The following is a 22,201-nucleotide window of genomic DNA, read 5'->3' as shown; positions in this document are numbered from 1 at the left end:
TTATGGTGGTCTACCATGGACAGATGGTCAGACAGATACCTGTCCATCCTAACTCATTAGAGGAGCTCTGTAAAATAAAAAGAACATGTTAAAATAATTTATTTTCTCCCCCCTGTACACTTTCATTCATACAAGTCCCACCAGGTATCTAGGATGACCAGCTTTAAGAATATTTGTTATTTTTTCAAGACTTTAAAGCCCCTGGAATGACCAGATGCAATTTAGTTGTTGGTAAAAAATTAAACAAATTTTTTGTACAAGATAAAAATGTTTTGCCACACTGAACTGTTGCAGGCCCAAGACCTGCTTCCCAATTTAATTTAGATAGTAGGATTGCTGTCCTTTGGTTTTGAGTGTTTTCTTCAGATATGCATCCAAAAACTGACAGTTCAAAACAAGCGAAGTCCTATCTGTTTTTACGTTTCTCTTTTTTGCTTCTGCTATTCCCAGCACCATTTACAGCTGGTGCTTGCATTGCTTTTGCATGGCCTGTGGCCTTTAAGTGTTCAAACAGTTTATTCCGGGACTGAAATTCACAATTGCAGGTTATACAGTGGATAGGAATATCTTCATTCTGGTAGGAGAAAAAAATACATTGCTTCATGTTAGTAGATACTATGGAAACAATATAACCGTATTTTATTGTTTTACTGGCTAAGGAAGAGTGCATATTGAACAGTTAACATTTATTTTTAACAAACAGATAACTTCTGAAATGGATAATAAGCATGAATGATTCATTCAGGAAAACGTGACCAACTCTTTTTGAACATTTGAAAATGTTCTATGGCAAATAAGCTTGATTCAGCACTCCTTATTAAGTGCCAAATAGGCTCCTAAATGAATTACAGATCTGCAAGAAACACTAAGATTTGAAACAGCATCCCTTAAAGCAAAACTATGATATTAGTTTTTTCCTGGGCTCATCTTTTAAAGCAAATTTCAACGTATTATATTCCCAATTTTTTTCTTGTTAAATATTTTCATACTAGCAGAAAGGACTAATATGTTTGTTTAAAGCTGAGTGACTGTAGGCATTTCAGAAAATTAACATGTGAGAGAAGGAATATGACTGATTTTTTTTTAAACTAAGTGCCATCAACATGTCTAACTCTTGTCTGTAAATTTCTATTAAGGACAGAAACTGTTTTGGGGAGAAGATGATTATAAACAGTTACCAAGTTAAATCTAATCCTTCCAGATCTACTTACAGATTTAAAAAAAATCCAGATCTACATCCACCAGCATGTGTATAATAATAATTAATCTATAAAATTGAGTTGTCACTATATTTGTACATTGCATAACACAATGGGGCTCCACCCTGGCTGAGGCCTCTAGGTGCTACTGAAACAGTTTCACAGTAATGGTCTACATATGTTTAAGGAAATAGCCAGGCCATTATTTTTAAACTGAATTGCATTAGTACCTAACACAGCTAACTAGGCTGGGAGTCCCCATTGCTCTAGGCACCATACAAACATATCGTGACAACAGCTCATTTGTTCCACATAGAGGCCAGAAGACAGATTTAAGGTTAGATGGATCTGGAAGTCCAAGATCGATGTATGTAGAAGACTATCCTAGATTAAGCTGAAATATTTAGCTTTAAAGAGGAACGGTTTTCCTCCAAAGAAAAGAATTTGTTTCCACTTTTCTTAGATTTTGGTAAACATGCATGAACAGAAAGTGTCTTATGGACAAATACATGAAAAACAGGCAAAAGAGCTTTCGAGAACAGGAGAAGAGTGTCAGGAGCTGGAAAACTACTAGACCAAAAGTCGTTTGTTTTTTGGACATTATACTGTTTACCAGCCATCAAGAATCTGTAGTTTTAAATACTTTCCACATACCTTATCTTGAAGCTCTGAAGTTACCTTTACAGATTTTTTTGTATCCTTGGTTCTCTTTCCTTTAGGCTTAGGGATGCTGAAAAGACAAGAGTGTTTAAGATCTCAGATTACCTGTCATCACACTGAACCAAGTTTTTCTATGAACACATTCAGCAGGACTGATAGTTTTAAATTACTAAGGTTTTTAAATCTCATGGTACTGGACTGGGACCTAAATGGGCTGATATTTAAATTTTTTTTATTTTTTTTTAAATATTTTGCACAAACTAGCGTTTAAGGCAGTTTTTTGGTCACCATTAATTTCTGCTTAATAAATAACCTTTTGTGTGTGATTCACTACTTGGAGGGTTCCCTCCCACCTTCACTTCTAATGGAAGTGAAAAGTGCACACTGTTCTCCATTCTAACCCATTTCAGACCACTGTAATGTTCTGAAACTTGCCTGTAGGACTGAAATATATATTCCAGGCTTGGCATTTGTCCAAAAGTGAATTTTATTGTATTCATAGGCAAAAGGTCTGAGCAAAATAGGTTCAACTGTTTGAGAACAAGTGGGGGAAATAAAATGAACTTTACAAATCTGTTAGCATTAAAAGAAATCTAAACAGTTAAAGTGCTGAAACAGCTGGAGTTAGGCATTAGACCTGGAAGTAGTCTGTGCAGAGGAGACATGCCTTTTTGTGTGTTTTGGTTTGGGCCAAACGTGAGCTTTCACAAAAAAGCACATGCACAGGGCCTTACAGATTTACTGGGAAAGGAAGCACTATACAAGTGAATATACGTATCTTTGCTGTGTACTGAAAATGTAAGGAAGGTGAAGCAGCAGTTGTCTCATTCACTTCACTTCCTTAAAGCTGGAGAGTAAGGGAGGTAAGGATTCCACAATGCTTAGTAAATAACTAAGGCTATATTTTAGTCATGGGTATTTTTAGTAAAAGTCATGGACAGGTCACAGACAGTAAACAAAAATTCACGGTCCGTGACCTGCTGAGGACTTATACTATATACCCCTGACTAAAACTTGGGCTGGGGGTGCTCTGGGGCGAGTGGTCCAGGGGAGTTGCAGGTGCTGGGGGGGTGGCCCGAGAGTGTTGCAGATGCTGGGGGGGTTGCCCAAGGACCCTCAGAGGTGCTGGGTGGGAGGTGGGCAGCAGCCCAGGACCCCCATTGATGCTGACGGGGAGAAAGCAGGTAGTGGCACATAGCCCAGGACCCCTGGTGGTGCTGGGGAGGGTTGGCAGGGCTGGCAGGCTCCCTACCCGGCTCCGTATGTCCTTGTAGCTACCCTGGGTATCCCTAAGCCTCTGACTGCCAGAAGCTGGTACTGGACAACAGGAGATGGATAACTCAATAATTGCCCTATTCCATTGATTCTTTCTGGCACTGCCCACTGTCGGAAGACAGGATATGGAGAGAGATGGACCACTGGTCTAACCCCATATGGCCATTCTTATGTTAAATAGTTACTATTGATGGAATATTTCACTTAAATTGAAATGCATAAATGTATGATGTGTACATTTTTTTCACTCAGCTTATTTTTTAAGCATTTTAAATTTCTGTTCCACTTGCTCTCACCAAAAACTAAGACCGTAAACAGAGTTCTAATTTTACAAAAATGAGTACTTTAGTATAAACAAAATTGCTGCCTATACCCAATTGCAGTGGTTCTCAACCATGGGGGTACGCAGAGGTCTTTCAGGGATGCATCAAGTCACCTAGATATTTGCCTACTTTTACCACAGACTACATAAAAAGCACAGCAAAGTCAGAACAAACTAAAATTACATACGACTTGTTTATCCTCTATATATTATACACTGAAATGTAAGTACAATATTTATAATTCAATCTATTTTATAATCACATGGTAAAAATGAGAAAGTAAGCAATTTTTCAGAAACTATGTGCTGTGACTCTCTTGTATTGTTAGATCTGATTTTGTAAGCAAGTAGTTTTTAAGTGAGGTGAAACTTGGGGTATGCAAGCCAAATCAGATTCCTGAAAGGGGTAGAGTAGTCTGGAAAGGCTGAGAACTACTGCCCAATTTTGGTGACTCTCTGGATAACTATGAAGAATATCTTTATAATGAATGCCCAGAACCACTCATCAAGTTGCTACACAGTTAACAGAATGAGGTTTTTAAAGGCACAAACATGAGTTAAGTGCCTAACTCCCATTTGTGCCCCGCCAGTTTCCCCTGTAAGACATTATAAAATCAAATTGTTAACAGCAAAACAAATAACTTATCTACAAGATTAGCATATTTGCTAACAAGATGGTTTGTCTGGATACTGATCATTTATTAAGTGTGGGCTATTTATTTGCAATCTAAAGCCACTGCCAATTTAGGAACCATTTCTAACTTATACCAGTTTTACTCTGACATAACTCAATTTCAGTGGAGTAGCTTTCAGTTTACACTGGTGAGAGAAAATTCAGGCCTTTAAAACATGGACTATTAAACTAAAGAATGCAACAAAGTCAGTCATATATTACAAGTCATCACAAAGTGATGCTGTTACCTTTTTGCTTCACTTTTTGGTTCATTAACTTCATCTACAGTTTCTGCAGCACTTGTTTTTTCAGAAGCAATATTTCTTTGGCCAACATTTTCCAATTCTTCTGTTATGCTGTCCTCCCGGTCTGCACTGTCCGCTTCTTTTTGTTCAACTGTAGCGTCATCTGTAGTTTTGTTGTTGAAAGAGTCTTCATACGTCTATCCAAAGAAAAAATGTGTATTTATTGCTCTCAGATAATTAGTTGGCAACTGTGTGTACAGTAATTGCAGATTTAACAATTTGCCTCAACGAAAATCTAGCTTGTCTATTTTTACATTGATGTTTTGTGAGAGACGCAGTGAGGTGAAGAGAACTGAAGTTTTGGCTGTAGCATTTTGAGAAAGAATCAGACTGTGATGAAGAGAAGAGAGCCAAAGAGTCTTTATCAAAGGTCTAAGAGTCACAGCTCAGACTTTGCAAGAACCCATAGCACATAGCCGTTAAGGCATAAAGAAGGGAGGATGGAATGATCTATACATCGAAACATTTAACATTTTTTTTTGTAATTTTGTATTAGATGATTCTATGAGGTCCATTATTATTAAAGCTGCCCAACACTTCCATTAAAAGACCTTGTTTTCAATTGCTTATGACTGCCAAACTTAAGCATTCGGGCTGAAATTTTCCATGCCAGGTGTTTGCCTCAGGAAAATTTCAGCCAAAACACTGCAACTCTTACCCAGATTGACAAGGGTCAAGGAGATCTGAGGCAACTAGGTAATGTATTTTCTCAACCTTTTAAGCAACACTGAAAGGGTAACAATTAGAATTGTGTTGGGTGGAAGTGAGGTGCTGGGAGACAAGAGAAGGAGAATCAGTACATTGGTTACTTTAGTAAACTCAGACAAAAGAGGCTTACCAAGATTGCAAGTAAACTAAATCTACAAGAGAACATCACTAATTTGCATGGATGTGGGAAAGGCCCAGTACAGATTATTGAATTTTGTGGATTACTGAGTGCTGTTGGCAAGGTTAGTGCACAGTATTATGCTTCTCCTGGGGCCAGTGGATTAGCAGCAAATCACCTCTGGCTATACCTCTGGCACTCAGAACTGCCTCTCTCAATCTTAAACAAAAATAGAAGATTATATATTGGACAATAGTTGGCCATATTGTCAGAGTCGAGTGATTGTTGTATGCATGTTGCTCAGAAAACTGTTTCCTGAATGGAAGCCAGCAACCTGTTCTAGCTGAGAGAATGGATGGTCCGGTAGTTAGGGCATTAGACTAGAATTTACGAGATTTGAGTTCAGTTCCCTGCACTGCCACAGACTTACTATGTAACCATGGGCAAGCCACTTCGAAAACCGTAGCACAGAGAGGCTGTCTGTCAAATGGGGCTAACAGCACTGCCCTACCTCACATGGGTGTTGTGAGGATAAATGCACCGAAGATTGTGAAGTGCTCTGATACTACTACAATAATGGGGGTTATACAAGTACCTGCGTTAAAACAGACATGGAGTCAGAGTGTCTTTGAAAACAATGGACTCCTTGAGAAATACACCAGTCGATTAGATGTAATAAATTTAGCAGCTTTTTCCAGTCTCTAGAATTCCTAATTCCCTCAATTTTTTACACTACTGGAAAGCTAGGTCAGAAGACCACAGAAATAGCTAACCAAGATTTTCAATAGAGTCACAAAGATTTTGTATAAACTACATACCGTCATCGTTTTATGTTTCTTTTTCTTCTTCTTGGAGAGTCTAAAAAGGTAAAAGTGAAGAGTTGAATAAATTTTTAGATTGCCAATATTATATTTTAGAAAGATTAAAAACCAATAATTCTATGCTACATTTTAAGTGATAATAGTTCTGATCTCACTTGTATCACAAATGCAACAAGAAGTCATGGCTAGAAAAAAAAAAAAAACACTGTCAGACTCCTGAAGTGAAAACAGTTAGCTGTTTTGTGCGCTATTTATGGTATTTAGTGACGTCTCTGTAGATTTCTTGCTCAAACTGAATTAAAAAAATCCAATCCTTAATGACTGGACATTCAGAAACCAGCTTTATCATAAACATAGTACAGCTTTTAAAAGTATGCTGCATCTTGCATAAACTAGCTTCCAATTAACTGAAGCAAACAAGTTTTCTAGGCTAGTCTCAGTGCCTGACAGACAATGCTGTACCTACACAATAAACACTTGGCCTGTAACAAGATCTCCTGCTTTAAAATATTAACATCTTTGCTTTGCCTTGGCATTTATTTTTCTATAAAGCCAGAATATAAGGAGTGGGAGACCATTATCCTACAACAGTTCATTCCACTGATATCATTAAAAATCTACTCTTTTTGTTGGAACATTGACGCAAAGAGATATTTTAACAACTTGTGCAGTACAATTAAATGAGTCCTGATGTGATCATATGCCTATCCCAGGACTCTTTTTCAGAGCCTCATAAAGACCACTATTACGTAGTGGAACTATAACAAATGCTATAGTAAGTGTAAACAATCTATTTTTAAGGTACTTCTGTTTGGGTGTTTCTTCCATTTCTTCATCTTCTCTGGCATTCACTTCATTTTTGTCATCTGTAGATACAGAAAATTCCTCCTCCTCCACCTCCAGCTGTTGCCGTAACAGCGCTACCATCTCTCGGTGCTTCTTTGACTTTTCATGGTTCTTCATTCTATAAAGAGCAGTAGATAATTACTAGACTATGAATCATGAGCAATTGTTACTTTAAGCGAATTTTATTTCATTTACATATAAAGGTCTCTGATCAATGACAATGGTTAATGCCTTTCAGTGTTCATAGTAGGAAATTCTAATACAAAAAATACCTACTTGAATGAAAAGGGTTAAGGCTTTCAAAGCTACCTAGGGCATGTGGATGCCCAAATGCCATTACAGTGGATTAACTTTAATGGGTATTGGGCGTCCAGATAACCTAGGTGAATCTGAAAGTCTCCAAGCTTTTCAAAGAAACAAAACTTACGCTTTCTCGGTCTTTAAGGATTTGTCACAAGCAGGGCAGTACAAGTCATCATAAAATTCAATGCCTTCAGCTTCATCACTCAGTTTATCTGAAAAGGGAAGGGGAAAAATTAGCTGAGTGATTCTTAGGAGATACTGAGTAATTAAAGAGACAGCATGCTTTCAACAATGCCCATTCAAGCCCTTTAGGATTACTGAAGTGTGCAGAGTGATAAGAACTCTCCCCCTAAATAATCTGTTCCTTCCCTGCACAACCACAAATAAGCATCCATTACTAACATGAAGGTAAGTGTTCGAAAGGAGAACAGAACACTATGGGACTAAACTTTTTCCTTAAATAGCTCAACTGAAGTTAGTGGCATATGCCAGCAGGGAATCTGGACTTAAGCCTCGAGGATTTGAATGCAACTATACGATTATGCACATACAAATATGGAGCAACTGCAAGGTCTTTTTATAGGTATCAAATCAAAAATACATTAACAGACCCTTACCATCTATTCCTTCTCTTGGCTCCTGTTCCTCTCTTTCCTCCTCCTCATCAGATCCATCTCCAAATTCCTTTTCATACTGTGCTTCCATCTGCTGCAATTCTCTCTCTAGATCAGACATAGCTATCCAGCTCTGCTCTTTATATTGCTCACCAAGCCTTTAAGCAGAATACAACAACTTTTTATATTTCAGATAATTTAGTGGTAACTGTGTTTTATTTAAGGGTCATTATTTGGTCATGTTCACTTATTTAAAAAGAACGAAACCCCCAAGCTGTCTTGTCTCAACCAAATCCAACACACACCAGTAACTAGTTTCTTTGCAGGGACTGGAAAACTGAACAGATAGGTTGTGAGTGTCTGATTTACATAACTACTGTACAATTACTCCTCAACAGTTGTACTTCAGCTATTCAGATCTTTGCTCCAATTGCCTTCCGCACTCAATTTTCAAGCTCTTTGCCTGCAGCAAAACCATCACTTGGGCTTCATTACCTTCAGTGGAAAAAAAAAATCCACTCTATTAAAAACATCCAGAAACAAGGAAAGTGGGCCTATGGATTTGCTGGAAAGAAGAGTGATTAAATATTTAAGCTCCTTTCTCTGCCTCTTTTGTGCCAAGAATATATTTTGTGTTTACAGTGAGAGAATCCCAGTGCCCTGCTCCTAATTCACTCTTGAAATATAAACAAAATATATTGACTTAGCCCAGGGAGAGTACTTCTTTCTGACCTGTGGGGAGCAAAAGACAAAAGTGATAAGAGAGTGGGGAAGGAAGAGCAAAAAGGCTTGTTCCCCCCTCCCCAAGTTTACCTTTTAGCAGTCTGAGTTTAACAGCTCATTGTTTTATGCAAGTTTGTTCCTTTCATTTAAAATGAATATCAAAAATTTTAGTTAACATGCAGATATTCTGAGTTGATAGGAATTGTCATGGGCTAATAAACTCCTCACCTTCAGAGGTATATGATTATTACCAAATGAGAAGCACCTTTGCTCTCAAGTTAATCAGTCCTGTACATTGTTTCCTCAGCAAAAATTTATCATGTTCTAAAGTGTTCCCAAAGTTTAAGAAACAAATTGGGGTATGAAGTTTATATAGTGCAATATTCTTGGCATGATGGTAAGGTAGTTAGTAACTTTGTCATAAAACAACACTACCAAGCAGTTGGTCAAATGTAGCTTTTAAGTGGTCTTAAAGTATAGACCCACGCAAAGCACACTGAATTCTAGACTAGATTACTGAAAAGGTACAAGTTACACAGCCAAGGTCCAAATCTAAGGAAAATGGTTGCAAACATTAATCAAACAGATGAAAAAAAAGGCTTTTAATCACCAATGCCATTCCGGATACAAAATATCCCTCAACTGTGATACTCTGTGATAAAAGAATGACAGATCCCCTTAAAAAGTAAAAGGAACTCCCACCCCACTTCACTTATACTCAGCATTCTTCTGCCAACCTGCTACCACCTTTGTTTTGTGGATTATGTGGCACTGAAGACTTTGACAACAATAAAATACTGATTAAAACTTATTTCATATTTCTTTACTACCCACAAGGTGTTGGGTACAAGGAGGATTGTCTCTGCCATGAGCAGCTCAGTCTTCAAATCTCAGACTTAAGGACAAAAGTTCGAAATGCCAACATTTATTCTTTAAAACAATGTAAGCTGCAGGTGGTAAAAATATGACCCAATATGAATCTCCCATGATTATTTCTCAGTTCCAAAAATGCTTCCTTCAATATTTACATACTTAGCTTGTTTGAGTTTTTGCTGTCTCCGGAGCTCCTCTGCTTTCCTAGCTTTTTCTGCATTCTGTTCTTCTATGAGTTTTCTGTGTGCCTGTACTCTCTTATCTCTTTTACGAATAAAAGCCACTAGCTGACGAACCAGTTCATTCCTCTCCTTTCTTGCTTTGTCTCTAGTTTTCTTGTTCTCTTTCTCCATAGCTCGTTTCTCCCAACGGTTTGATGCCTGCCGTGTGTCATACTCCTCTTTCCAAGCAAAGTTCTTTTGAGTACAGAAACTCTGCCAGTAAGCATAAAAAGGATGGACTACCTGTTGAAAAGACGGGAATTGGCAAAAGTTGTAAGACATCATATTGAAAAAAAGCTACCAAAGTCTATTTAGATTTTCATAGATATACAAACTCCAAAACCAGAAGGGACCCTTACACTCATCTCATTTGACTTCCTGTATACTCAACGCATAGAATTTTTCCCAGAAGATGGATTAAAGCATGTCTTTTAGATGGATATCTAATCTCATTTTAAAGACTCCATGCGGTGCTGAACTCTCTCTCTCAGGGTAAACTGTTCCATTGTTTAATTACCCTCGCTGGTAGAAAATTGCATCTAAGTTCAAGATCGAATTTGCTTAACTTGAACTTCCAGCCACTGGATCTTATTATGCCTATTGAAAAGCGGCCACTAATCACATATCTTTTCTGTGTATAAATACCTATACACAGTGATCAAGTCACCTCTCACCTTCTCTTCAATAAGCTAAACAGATCGAGTTCCTTAAGCTTCACATCGTAAGGTTCCCCTTCCCCGCTCTCCCTCCCCCCCCGCCCTTTTCTCCAAACCCTGGATCATTTTTGTGGTTCTCTTTTGAACTCTCTCTGGTATTTACACATTCTTGAAACACAGACACCAACACTGGACATAGTATCCTAGTACCGGCCTTACCACCGCTACTGTGTAGAAAAGCAAGATTACTTCCCTATTTCTGCTTAATACAGTATTCCCCTTTTTATATATCCAAGGATCACACTAGCCCTTTTAGCCTCAGCATTTCTGAGTGACTGCTGTCCAAGATGGTTTCCCACTCTGTTGGCGTAAACTGCACTCTTGTTCCTTGGTGTGTTATCCTGCATTTAGCTGTATTAAAATGTATTTTGTTTGATTGTGACCATTTAACTGGGTGATTCAGATGACTCCATAACAGTCATCAATCCTCATCACTACTTATTACCCGACCAATCTGTGTCATCTGCAAATGTAACCAGCAAAGATTTAACATCTAAATTGTTGATAAAAATATTGAATAGCACTGGACCAAGAACTAATCCTTGAGGGACTCTGCTAGAAAACTGCATCACTCATTGAGGTCTCCCCACTAACAACTACATCTTGAGATCTGTCAGTGAGCCAATTTTTAATACATCTAACGTATGCTGTTAGTTCCATATACAAATTTTTAAATCAAGATGTCATGTGGTTGTAAATCCAATGCCTTGTAGAAATCCAAGATATTTCTTACTATGTGGAAAAAGATTTAAAATTTTACTGAAACCAAGTTCCAAGTTCACACTAAGTTAATTAAAAAAAGCTGCCATTGGCCTGTGGCATCAGTAAGGGGGTAGATCTTTGGCCCAACAAGGGATAAGATGGTAGTGAAACCCCTCTTCACTGTTAGATTAACAACCAGTTAAGCATCATGTAGGTTTTCCTGTCAAGATACTGCTGGGAACTCCCACTGTAACAACTGCCATTAAAAAAAGTCTTTTTAACCATTTATTAAGGAGATGCAAAAAATCCTCACAGTTTAAGCATTTGAAATGAAAATTACTAAGCCTTTTATTATGGCAATATCCCATATTCCTTTTGCCTCTATAGAGCTATTTATAGGGAAAAGCCCCACTTGACCGTCTTAGATGGTATTCACTGCCCATTCTGGAGGTAGCAAGAAGAGGTTAGTTTAAATGGTTTTAAATTGTTGTTGCTGCTTTTGTAAGACCAATGCGGTTTCCTCCTTTAAGACAAAAGGCGCACATGGGAAGATAAAAGAATAGCAAATATAAAAAATATAGCTTGTCTCTGGTGCTGATTTTCACTTGCAACCTTGCTGGTGGAGAGACACAGACCTAGCACATGGTCTTATTAGCCACTCTGAGACCTACCAAACTCATACCAGCTTTGGGCTGTTTAAGACATTGCTTTTAGGTGGCCTCTCCAGCCACAGGTTCTCAGAAGTGTTGAGAAAGGTGCAGTCCTGGCCAGCTAAGTCCAACTTTCAGAAAACAGAAGGTAGAGATAGATAGGAAAGAGGAGAAATAAGGTGTAGAAGGACAGTGACAGAGAAAGGGGGTGATAACAGGAACCCAAGGTTCACACTCCAGGTTCACATCAGATTTAACCAAGGCTGCTAAAAGCAGCATACAATCTGGTTCCATCTTTCTGGCCCAGTCTGGTCAGAATGCCTTCCAGGATCAGGATGATGAAGGCCCAACAATGTCATGGTGGATCTCAGGGTCCCAGGAAACGGTGGCATTGTCAATGTTAAAAATTGTTTGCTTTAATCCATGGCTCCCACAGCTTCCACTTAGTGACCCCAGATAAACAAGGTCAAAAATGGTGTGTCAACCTCATTCCATCAAAACATTTTGGTGAGTCACCCATAAACATTTCCTCCCATTTTACAATTGTTAGCTCATTATGCCAACCCAAGATTTTACTTGCAGTCTTGAAAACCCCTTATCACAGTCCAGTTTGTAACAGGCTATTTTCTCCAACTTCTACAGACTTTCGTAAACAATTTTCTCGAATAGTCTGTGTTAGGACTTTGATTATCTTGGGAAATTTAGAGTACTTGTCTCAATAGGCTAGAAGGTATATTAATATACACATAGTGAAAATAGTGTTACCGCAAATCACATTTCACTGGAATATTTTGTCCCTGTTTTCATACTAGTTTTCCATCTGATATGTACAAATTACTCACAACTGATTAAAAGAATATTATAATTTAAATGTTAGGAGGAAGTATTACGAAGAGGTAAGCGCAAGAAGGAACAGATTAGAATATGTATTTAGTGCCAATGCTCTTTAAGTGCTTATACAGGGAGCTGATTGCTAGCTTACTGTTGAAGGCAGCATAAACATGCCAGTAGGTTCTGGGAACAATCTTACAACGGGAGATTTTTTAGTTGTTAGTTGGCATGGCAGAATGAAAGGATCAGCCTTTGGGAGAGGAAGTAAGAAATGACAGAACAGCTGGGAGTATAGATGGTATCATGGAAGTATAAAGTGGGGGCATCACCATGAAAAGCCTTAGATGGCGGGAGAGATTTCAGCAGCAGTCACAATTGTTGGTTATCCACTATCTCGCGTATTTTGTGTTATGCAGTGAGCAAGTTTTACTTTTGTAATTGTGGTTTAATAAAACGGTAAAATTATATGACACAAATACAGTCTCTTAATAAATAGTTACGTCTTCAGGTATTCCGTGCTGTAATACATAGCACTACAGAACATCGGCAAGGCTGATTTCCATCAGACATCAAGGATTAAATCTATCCTTTTATTTCTTAGGCCTAGTCCACACTTTAAATGTTACGGCTATAACTAAGCTAGTAATGGGTGAGATTTTTTTTTTTAGGCAACATAAATATGCCAGTATAAGGAGCTTTATACCAGTGTATTCTATTTTGCTTCACTGAACTGGAATAAACTATACTGATATATGCACTTTTATACTGGAATAACTGCATACAAAGACTGTGAATGGCTAGCCAACTACAAAAGTAGTTTCTCCTCCGTTGGTGTTCACACCTCAACTGCTAGAAGAGGGCCTCATCCTCCCTGATTGAACTAACCTCGATATCTCTAGCCTGACTCACTCTTGCTTGCATATTTATACCTGCCTCTGGAAATTTCCACTACATGCATCTGACGAAGTGGGTATTCACCCATGAAAGCTCATGCTCCAATACGTCTGTTAGTCTATAAGGTGCCACAGGACTCTTCGCTGCGTCTACACTAGGGGTTTTGACACTACCTATGTCGGTGTAGGTAAAGCAGCGAAAGGTTTAAGTATACACAAGGCATTAAATAAGAGCTTTTGGTTAGGCAGGGAAGACTTTATGTACACATTGGGCCAGATTCAACTCTCAATAATGTCAATGGGAGCCTTTCCTCTGATTTCAAAGGGAGATGGATTAAGCCCCAATTCCTAGTGATATTACGGTGTAAAAAATAGTTTAGACTTCCAAACATTATGTATCTTACCTTATCATAATCACTCTGAGAGTATCCAAAAGTAGGGAATTCTTCAATATCTTCCTGAGATATATATTCCATCTCTTCCTTTGCAATATTTTCAAAAACTTGACGATAGACTGCAAAGAACCCCTGAAATATACACCATTGTTACTGAGAAATTAATTGTATGCCTATGCAACTAAAGAATTAAAATGATCAACATCAGAGAAAGATTATTTAAATTCTACAGTAACAGTTTTAAGTCAAAATAAAGACTTTGCATACCAAAATTAAGTGATTATGCCAGGCTCTAAGAGCCCTTCCAATTTTTAATTAAAAAAAAAAAAAAAAAACAACTAAACAAAAACAATCAACTAATACCAAAAAAACCCATTGTGACCCAGGCAGTTGTGTTGGACTAAGGCAGGAGAGAATTCCAAAGACAAGAATCGCCTACCAGCAGCCCCATTATTATAAGCTAAGGGTGTTCCAGCTCACTGCAGCTACGGCAGTATCACAGAGAGATGGGCAATCTCTCAGGCAGGCATATTCCAAACCATTTGGGACTTTTTAGATCAACACCTTAAACGCCATCTGGAAGTTAAATGGCAACAAGTGCATACCCCAGAGCACTGGCATAATGCCGCTTTTTATATCCTAAAGCATTCCAATTTGTGAAACATTTCAGCATAATGGGATTGCACAGTGAAAGCGAAGTGCCTGGGGATGTATTACATGTAAAGTGTTGGTATACAATTGTACAGCAGTATCGATTAAGGGGACATTTAAAGCTGACTAAATATCCTATGTATGTTTTCCTCCCACACCCCCTTTTTTAAAGTTTACCGTAAACATTTTTCTACTTATGTTCGGTAATTTTAAGAATGGTGTATTAATGCACCAATTTACTTCCATTGCCTTTTTAAAAAAAAAAAAGTTTTAACTTGACCCAGTAGAGTCAGTTCATTACCTCTTCATCATCACCATATCCAGAGTAACAGTTAACAGTGAAGTAGCGCAGCAGATCCAAACTATCATCTTGATACTCTCCATCAACCCCTCCTTTCAGCAGAGCTTCCCTGTGGTTATCATACCTAGCAGAAAACAGCATCAAGAACACATATAACTTAAGACAATCACTGAGATGAAAACCCCAGGTAGTGTGGGACCTTCCAGTTGTTCATGGAATACCTATTACTGTTACTGTAATTCTTTTGGGATAAAAAAAGTTATCTAACTTGTTTGAATAAAATGTTTGACGATTCCAAGAATGTGAATTACAGGTTCTACAGATCTCTAAACACATTCTCCAGGCCCTCCCCACTTTTATGCTGGTGCGTGCCATTCGTTCTTTCAGTATGTGGAAAAGTGAAAAAACAGTGCTTCCTGAGAAAATAGCTAAACATATGAAGTAAACAGCTCACTGTTATCCAAGGAGGAAAAAAAGGTGCATGCAACTATAAACCTGGGAGACACACTTGAGAAAGAACCAGAAGCAAAAACTATTTAAAACACAACAAATCGATCCAGGAACACAATTTTTAAAATGTGATTTCAAGTGTTCTTTGTTACAAGAATACGACTAGTGTGTTCTGTAGCTGTAACCTCAGGACCTAACAGTTGTATACATCGTTACTGGTGGGAGAAACCTCTTAACTGGCTGTTAACCGCTAAAGTCTCAATCCAGACTACCAACATAAAGAAATCATAAATGATTTCAATGGGAGTCCTGCCTAAGACACTAATGCAAAATCAAGCCCTTTGTTAGATTGTTTTTTCTGCTCCACTGGCAGACAAATATTACTTACCAAGCTCTTTCTTGAGGATCACTCAGTACATCATATGCTGCTTGGATTAATTTGAACTGTTCTGCTGCTTCATCAGCATTTTCTAGATTTTTGTCTGCAATAGAAGTCATTACAATTTAAACCATAAAGATTGTAGCAACAGCTGGGACTCATGTCACAAAGTAATTATTTAGGAAATCAGACAAATGAAGAAAAAAAGTCAATTCAGAAGGACAACTCGAGGCCCTTATCGGATGTATTCAGTACACCACAACTGACTAAAATATGACTGCTGATCCAGCTTCAGCTTTCATTAATGTTTCGCCTTCCACCATCACTCTGCCACATTAACAGGCATATTAAGAACAAGTCTGGAGAATTAATATTTACTTTAAGTATAACTTAAAGTTATACTGCTGCATGTAAAGAAACAGTTAAAGGAACAATGTCAATTTCAATAAGAATTACAAAATAGTTTCAGATTCAGAGACAGGTGTAATGTCGTCTTGACAACTTTTGTGGTTTTAAAATAAAGTTTTCCTATTTAAAAAGAAAGTGTACTCTTCCCTGTTCCAGGCTGCAAACAAGGGAAACTGACTATACATAAAGTGACACTGAGCGCACAAAGCGAACAGGAAAAATATGAAAGACATTTTGAAAAGTCATCCTACATGCGGTCTGGAAGGAATTGCTCCACAGGTCAGACTGGCAATGACCTTGGGGAGGTTTTGCCTTCCTCTGCAGCATGGGATGCTTGCCAATATCATCTAGATGTATCTCAGTTGATCAATTCCCTGCCATTGCAGAGGCCTTGGACACTGGCACACCTCAGTACCTCTAATTCTCTGCCTGTGGCACATAACAGTTTAGTCTCCCGGGGGCTGTGTTACTGTGGTTTAATTTCGGTTGCTGGGGTTGATGTGCAGGTGTACGGTGGTGGCCCAGGATATACAGGAGATCAGACTAGATCTGGGAGTCCCTTCCTGCCTTAACCTCTGTGATGTTACTTGTACGCTGCTAGGTACCAAGCTCGGGAGACTTTCAGGGTGAGGCTGACCCCCTAAAGCAGAAGTGAAGGGGAAGGGCCCTGGGAAGCCCCTGTCCTCACACTTCCTGCTGCTCTTCAAAGAGGATGGGAAACGAGGCTGGCAGATGAGCCAGGAGAAATACCCGTGAGATGGTCTCACACCGCCGGGCGCCCCGCCCCGAACCCACATACCTGAGCGATGCCTCAAGGGGGGGAGGGGAGGGGCAGCCTCACCGGCCCGGCCAGGCGATGGGAGCCCCGGGCTCAGCCAGTGGGACACGGGAGCTGGGCCAGGGCGCGGGGTCTGGCCCCGCAGAGTCCCTAGAGCCCCTCGCGGCTCCGCCCGCTGCCCACCTGCCCTCGGCATGGGCCCGCCTGGCCTGGCCGACGGGGCGCGCAGGGCCCTCTCCGAGCGGGGAATGGTGGCGCGGCCGTATCCCCCCGATGGTGCGGGCCGGCCCGGGACAGTCCCCGCAGGGCGGGCGGACGCCGGGCCCGGCGCGGGGAAGGGGCGGCCCAGCAGGGAGGAGCAGGCCACGCGCGGTGCGGGGCCCCGAGCCCGGCGTACCTGGGTGCCAGCGCAGCGCCAGTCTCCGGTACGCCCGCTTCAGCTCCTCGTCAGAGGCGTCGCGCGCCAGCCCCAGCACCTCGTAGTGACACTTCATCGCGGCGCGCGGAACCCGAGGAGCCGGCTCGGCTCCGCGCGAGGGGGACGCCAGCCGGTCTCGCCGCCGGCAGCGCATAGGGAGGGGCCGGAAGGCGCGCACAGGCCATAAAGAGACTAGGCCACCGCCCCCTGCCGGCCCGGGAGGCGGGGCCAGGAGACAGCTGCCCGGGAGGCGGGGCCAGATGGGCGAGGGGCGGGGCCACGAGGGGCGGAATGTTACGTGGTGGGTGGGAGTCCCTTGGTGGGATAGAATGTTAGGAGGGCCAAGGTTCTTGGCCGGTGGAAGTCTTTTGGTAGGGTGGAATGCTGGGGGTGAGGAAGTTCCCTGGCAGTTGGCCAATAGAGATTAAGCACTGGCCTAGGGTGTCCAGCTGTCCTGCTTTTATAGGGACAGTCCTGATATTTGGGGCTTTGTCTTATATAGGTGCCTTTTACACATACACACACCCTGCTGGATTCTCACATTTGCTATCTGGTCACCCTAGCCTGGCAGTGGGATCCTCCTGGCTGCTTTAGAAGAGGTGGGTCAATGTTCCCTGAGGTGAGATCACAAAGCAATCAGGTGGGACTTGTCTCTGTTTTGTAACCAGTGTTGGGCATTTTGTTTCTTTTTATATGTATAAAATTAACTTAAGACACTTCTTGAAGTTCTTGGGCACAGACTGTTAACACACAGCACTTCTGTTAGCTAAAGGCTGGGGAAAATACTTACATTATATTAGTAAAAGGTTAAAAACAAAATGTATGGAAGTGACAAACAGCCCCAAGCTGTAGGACAAGCACCCAGCTCTAATTAACTTCTTCTATGGACTGGGTGTTCCCTAATTGCAGGTTTGTTTTCACCTTCTTTGGGGGTAGCTGGTACTGGCCCGCCAATGTTAAAGATACTCAGCACTAAATAGGCTCTGTAGTCCTTTTTTTAAAGAATGGTATCAGAAAACTAACAGTGTAGAGGAAGGGGTTAGCTCAATTGTCTGCCAGACAGGAGAGAGAATAAATATACTTCTGTAATAATGAGGTTTTAAGAACACCTGCTGATCCAGTATTGGGAGACAAGTTCCCACTGCACTTCTAGCATCCAGCCTTTTCCACGGTACCCATGCAACCACCTCAGCAGTCAGTCTCCAGCACGTTATTCATCTGTATCTGCAGTGCCAAAGTTTTGTCATCCTGACATGAATCTCTGGAAGGTAGAAGTATACATATAATCAGCCTAACTTTCATGTGTACGTAACCTGATTTTAAAGAGAGCAGCCGTCTTTGGTTACTGTTGAACAGTGCAGTCACAAGTAATGAGACTAACCAGAGAGGCATAATCCTCCATTCCAACATCTGTGACCGATCTACACTATGTAAACAACTGAAATTGAACTTTGCTGCAGCTTAACCAGACTGAATCACAGTGTGGCCTAGTTTGTACAGATAGAGCTATACTACATCTGCAAGGATGCAGTTAATTTAGTTCTTTTGTAACAAAGTTGAGCCATAACCCACGTTTAGCAATCATTATAAAACTCACTTTTGTAGTATAGACAAGGTCTACTTACAGCTAGGCATTCTCATCATAATACTCTCCAGGCATCACTGGACAGCAGCAGCCAACCAGATTGCAAATTTACTCACTTACCTAAAGATACTAGCTCAAAGATTTGCCAGGTCTTGGTTTTTGGTTGCTTAGCACCTCCAAACAATTTTTCCACTAATAGAACAAGCCCATCCTATACAATCCACAGTCCTGTGATTGAATTCATTATTTTATAAGATTCTTTATTTGCACTGGTTTAGCTGTCACTGGCTAGTGCCAAGTAACCTCCATGTAATGGGACATACTATCCCTTTAAGAGTGGAGTGGGGCACAAGACCCTGTTCCCAGGAGCTGAACTGAACAAAGGGTCAGGAAATGGCCTGGTAGCAGAAGAGAGATGTGCTACCAGGGAATGAGTGGGTGTGACCAAATGCACCCTATAATTACACCCTATATACTATTATAATCTTTGTACAAAGTATGCTTTGTGAGGTATCATTTGAAAATGAATAACTCACTGGTCAACAGTGTCATGGTGGAATCTAAATAGCAACATTATATGTAAAGTTATGAATATAAGATGAAATTATGACTGACATAAGGCTATCAGACAAGCCTGAGGAGTGGATAAACCTGTTTCTCAAAGACACAGGAAAGGCTGATGCCTGTAGTCAGGTATCATCAAAGTTGATGGGCAATCACCTGTCCAGTGGCCAGAATTTGGCAAAGAAGGGGAGCTGAAACAGATCAATCTATTCTTTAGCAAACAGCATGGAACCTCTTTCACCACAAGACTACAACCTCACAGAGGGAATTAACTTTATCTAGTGATAATCCTCGGGAAGATGCATTTCAAAGGTGACTGGATTATAAAAGTGATGAGCAAAACCCACCACAAGGTATTTTCTTCCTATCTCATTTCATCAAATAAGACAAACAAAAAAACCCCATACACAGCCATATGACTTTGGGAGGTAGCCTGACCTGAAGTTTAGTCAGCCCTCTTGTTTGGAATATGTGGTAAAGATTTTACCTTGAACCAAGTCTAGCTTGTTAAATAAAACTCAGGTGCTAAAACTTATTTTTCTTTTGTAACCGTTTCTCACTTTAATGCCTTATAAAATTTATACTCCCTTAAATTCTATCTCTTTGTAGTTAAATAAACTTGTTTTATTCTTTAATCAAAACTAATCTGGTGTTGCATTCAAATTGAATTGTTTGGGTAACTCCATTTAAAGTAGCAAACTGTTGGATATTGTTCCTTATGGAGCAAATGGACCTAAAATATCTGATCTGTCCAAGAAAGGACTGGACAGTGCAGAACACACATTTTGGAGAAAAATTTTAGACTGGGAGTGTGTTGGAGTCACCCTGCAAGTGGTGACCAAGGCTGATGGAAGCCCATGTGACTGGAACATGCTGGCATGTTGCAGGGTGTGACCTGCAGCTGTTTGTGAGTGGCCCAGGTTGGGAGCTATGGCAGCAAAGCACAGTGAGGCACCCCAGGTTTCAGGGCAGATGGTGACAACCCTTCACTGGACTGGATTGCACCCTGGAATGTGAGAGTTAGATAGGGAGAAAACCCAGGACACTGTTCCTTTAAGGGTGCAGGATCAAGAGCCCTATTGTGTAGAGTGGGACCCTACCCTCTCTTCCAGCCACGGTAGGGAGGCTGGTATATAGACTGCATTCTCCCTCAGAAGTTCTAAAAGTTACAATGTGGATGCAGAAGTTGAAAGGAAAAGCTAAATGACATCAAAACTTCATCATGTGGATTTAGATTTATTTTATAAACTTAAGGGTAAAAAAAAGACAGTAGCTATTAAAAATGAATTGTACCAGTATACACATGAAAAGTGGAGTTGATTTTGTCAAATATATACAGATGCCCCCCCCAAAAAAAACCAGGAAGAGAAGTGACAGCATATACCAAAATTTGGAATTAGTACATTTAAAAGAATATCCAATTTTGTAGCTGTCATGACAGCCAAACTAGTAGACATTATGCTACTACTAACTGAGATCTGGGAGGTATGTCCAGCAGCGATGGTCATTTTTCAGATTCAATCTCAGGCCTTATGGTGATTTTAAAAAGGGTGCCTCAGTATGTCAAGTAATTTAATCAATGAAACTGTATTTCTAATAGAATTAGTACAGATAGATACATTAGCTAGGATCCCAGCACATACTGAAAGAAGAATGAAATGGCAAATAAAGCAGCTAAAAAACTTGTAAGAAATGGAAACTGACATAAAACTACCCTTGAGTAAACAGGAATTCAGAAGTCCAGTACAGAAAAATTTAAGAGGAATGGCAAAAAATTTGGACTAATGAAAAAAGTTAATTGTGCCCTTGAGTTGAGGATAACGACATACCGAAGGGCCTGGATAGGAAAAACAAAGAACCAGGGCTAACTATGAACTTTTGTATTATGGACTTTATTTAGGGGACTCTAATGTTTGAGCCATTTGCTATTAGGAACTCAGAGAACAGTCTGAATCTTAATAAACCAACTCTGGATGCAGGTGCTGTTAAACACAAGAGACTGTGTGGAGTGCTTAAGGGGCCTGAATCAAGTGAAGTGCTTGCAAACCACCCCTGGCCACAAGGGGGTGCTCACTAAGCAGCCATCCTTTTACACACTACAACATAGAAAAACTAAATCTTGCCTATTCAGCTCCTCATTCCTCTATTTAACCTTTTACTCTTCCATATTCCCTTGTTTGGTCGTTTCTTACCAGTGGTAGGGGTACGGGTAGTTTTTCCTATTTCCTTCACCACAACCATTCTCCCTAATGAAAAGCTTTATGCAGAATCAATACAGGTACCTAGCTAATAGAACCTGATGTGTATCTACTAAAAGCCTGTAACACTGCTCCTACTAGATGAAAAAAAATTCCCACAGATGCTGAAAGTATCTTATAAGTGTGTGATTTATTAATTGTACTAGGAGTGGTGCACTCACAGAACAAAAGGGCAGTCCCTGGCCCCACAGGCTTAAAATGTACTAAAAAATAAAGTGCACACCCCCTTCCCCCTCATTTCATTTTAGGTAAACATTTACTTAACACGAAGAGCTCATTTTTCTGTTACAGAATCTCATTTACCAGAACTGAGTTCTGGTGCATGCATTGCATACACAGTTAGCTAATTGCAGGCCTGACTGCTCTTGCTAGTAATAACTTTAAACAAGGCCCAAGCTAAGACAATTGTTTCTTCAGAGTGTTAGTTCTTTGGGGGGGGCAGAGACAGTCTTTTTGTTCTGTGTTTGTACAGAACCTACCACACTAGAAATTAGAATAATAGAGAAAAGGGTGGAATATCAAGGAGCATCAGCACCCACAAAGGACAACGTTCCATTGTAT

General features: G+C 40.2%; 1 protein-coding gene across 1 annotated transcript; it reads right to left on the bottom strand.

Annotated features, from left to right (window-relative positions):
• Positions 1-70: 70 nt before the first annotated feature.
• Positions 71-17,404, bottom strand: DNAJC21 (DnaJ heat shock protein family (Hsp40) member C21). The gene is made up of 12 exons (XM_034773361.1): positions 17,213-17,404; positions 15,639-15,732; positions 14,801-14,924; positions 13,858-13,980; positions 9,600-9,904; positions 7,848-8,002; positions 7,355-7,442; positions 6,887-7,045; positions 6,079-6,118; positions 4,378-4,571; positions 1,854-1,929; positions 71-574 (listed from the first exon to the last, which is right to left on the bottom strand). The coding sequence occupies exons 1-12, from the start codon at positions 17,385-17,387 to the stop codon at positions 407-409; spliced, it is 1,701 nt and encodes a 566-aa protein (XP_034629252.1). The 5' UTR covers positions 17,388-17,404; the 3' UTR covers positions 71-406.
• Between the last annotated feature and the right edge of the window lie 4,797 nt (positions 17,405-22,201).

The sequence above is a fragment of the Trachemys scripta genome, chromosome 6 (assembly GCF_013100865.1).
Source record: "Trachemys scripta elegans isolate TJP31775 chromosome 6, CAS_Tse_1.0, whole genome shotgun sequence".
In the NCBI taxonomy this organism is placed as follows: Eukaryota; Metazoa; Chordata; order Testudines; family Emydidae; genus Trachemys; species Trachemys scripta.
Note: the sequence above shows the minus strand (reverse complement) of the source record. Positions and strands in the feature narration are given on the sequence as shown.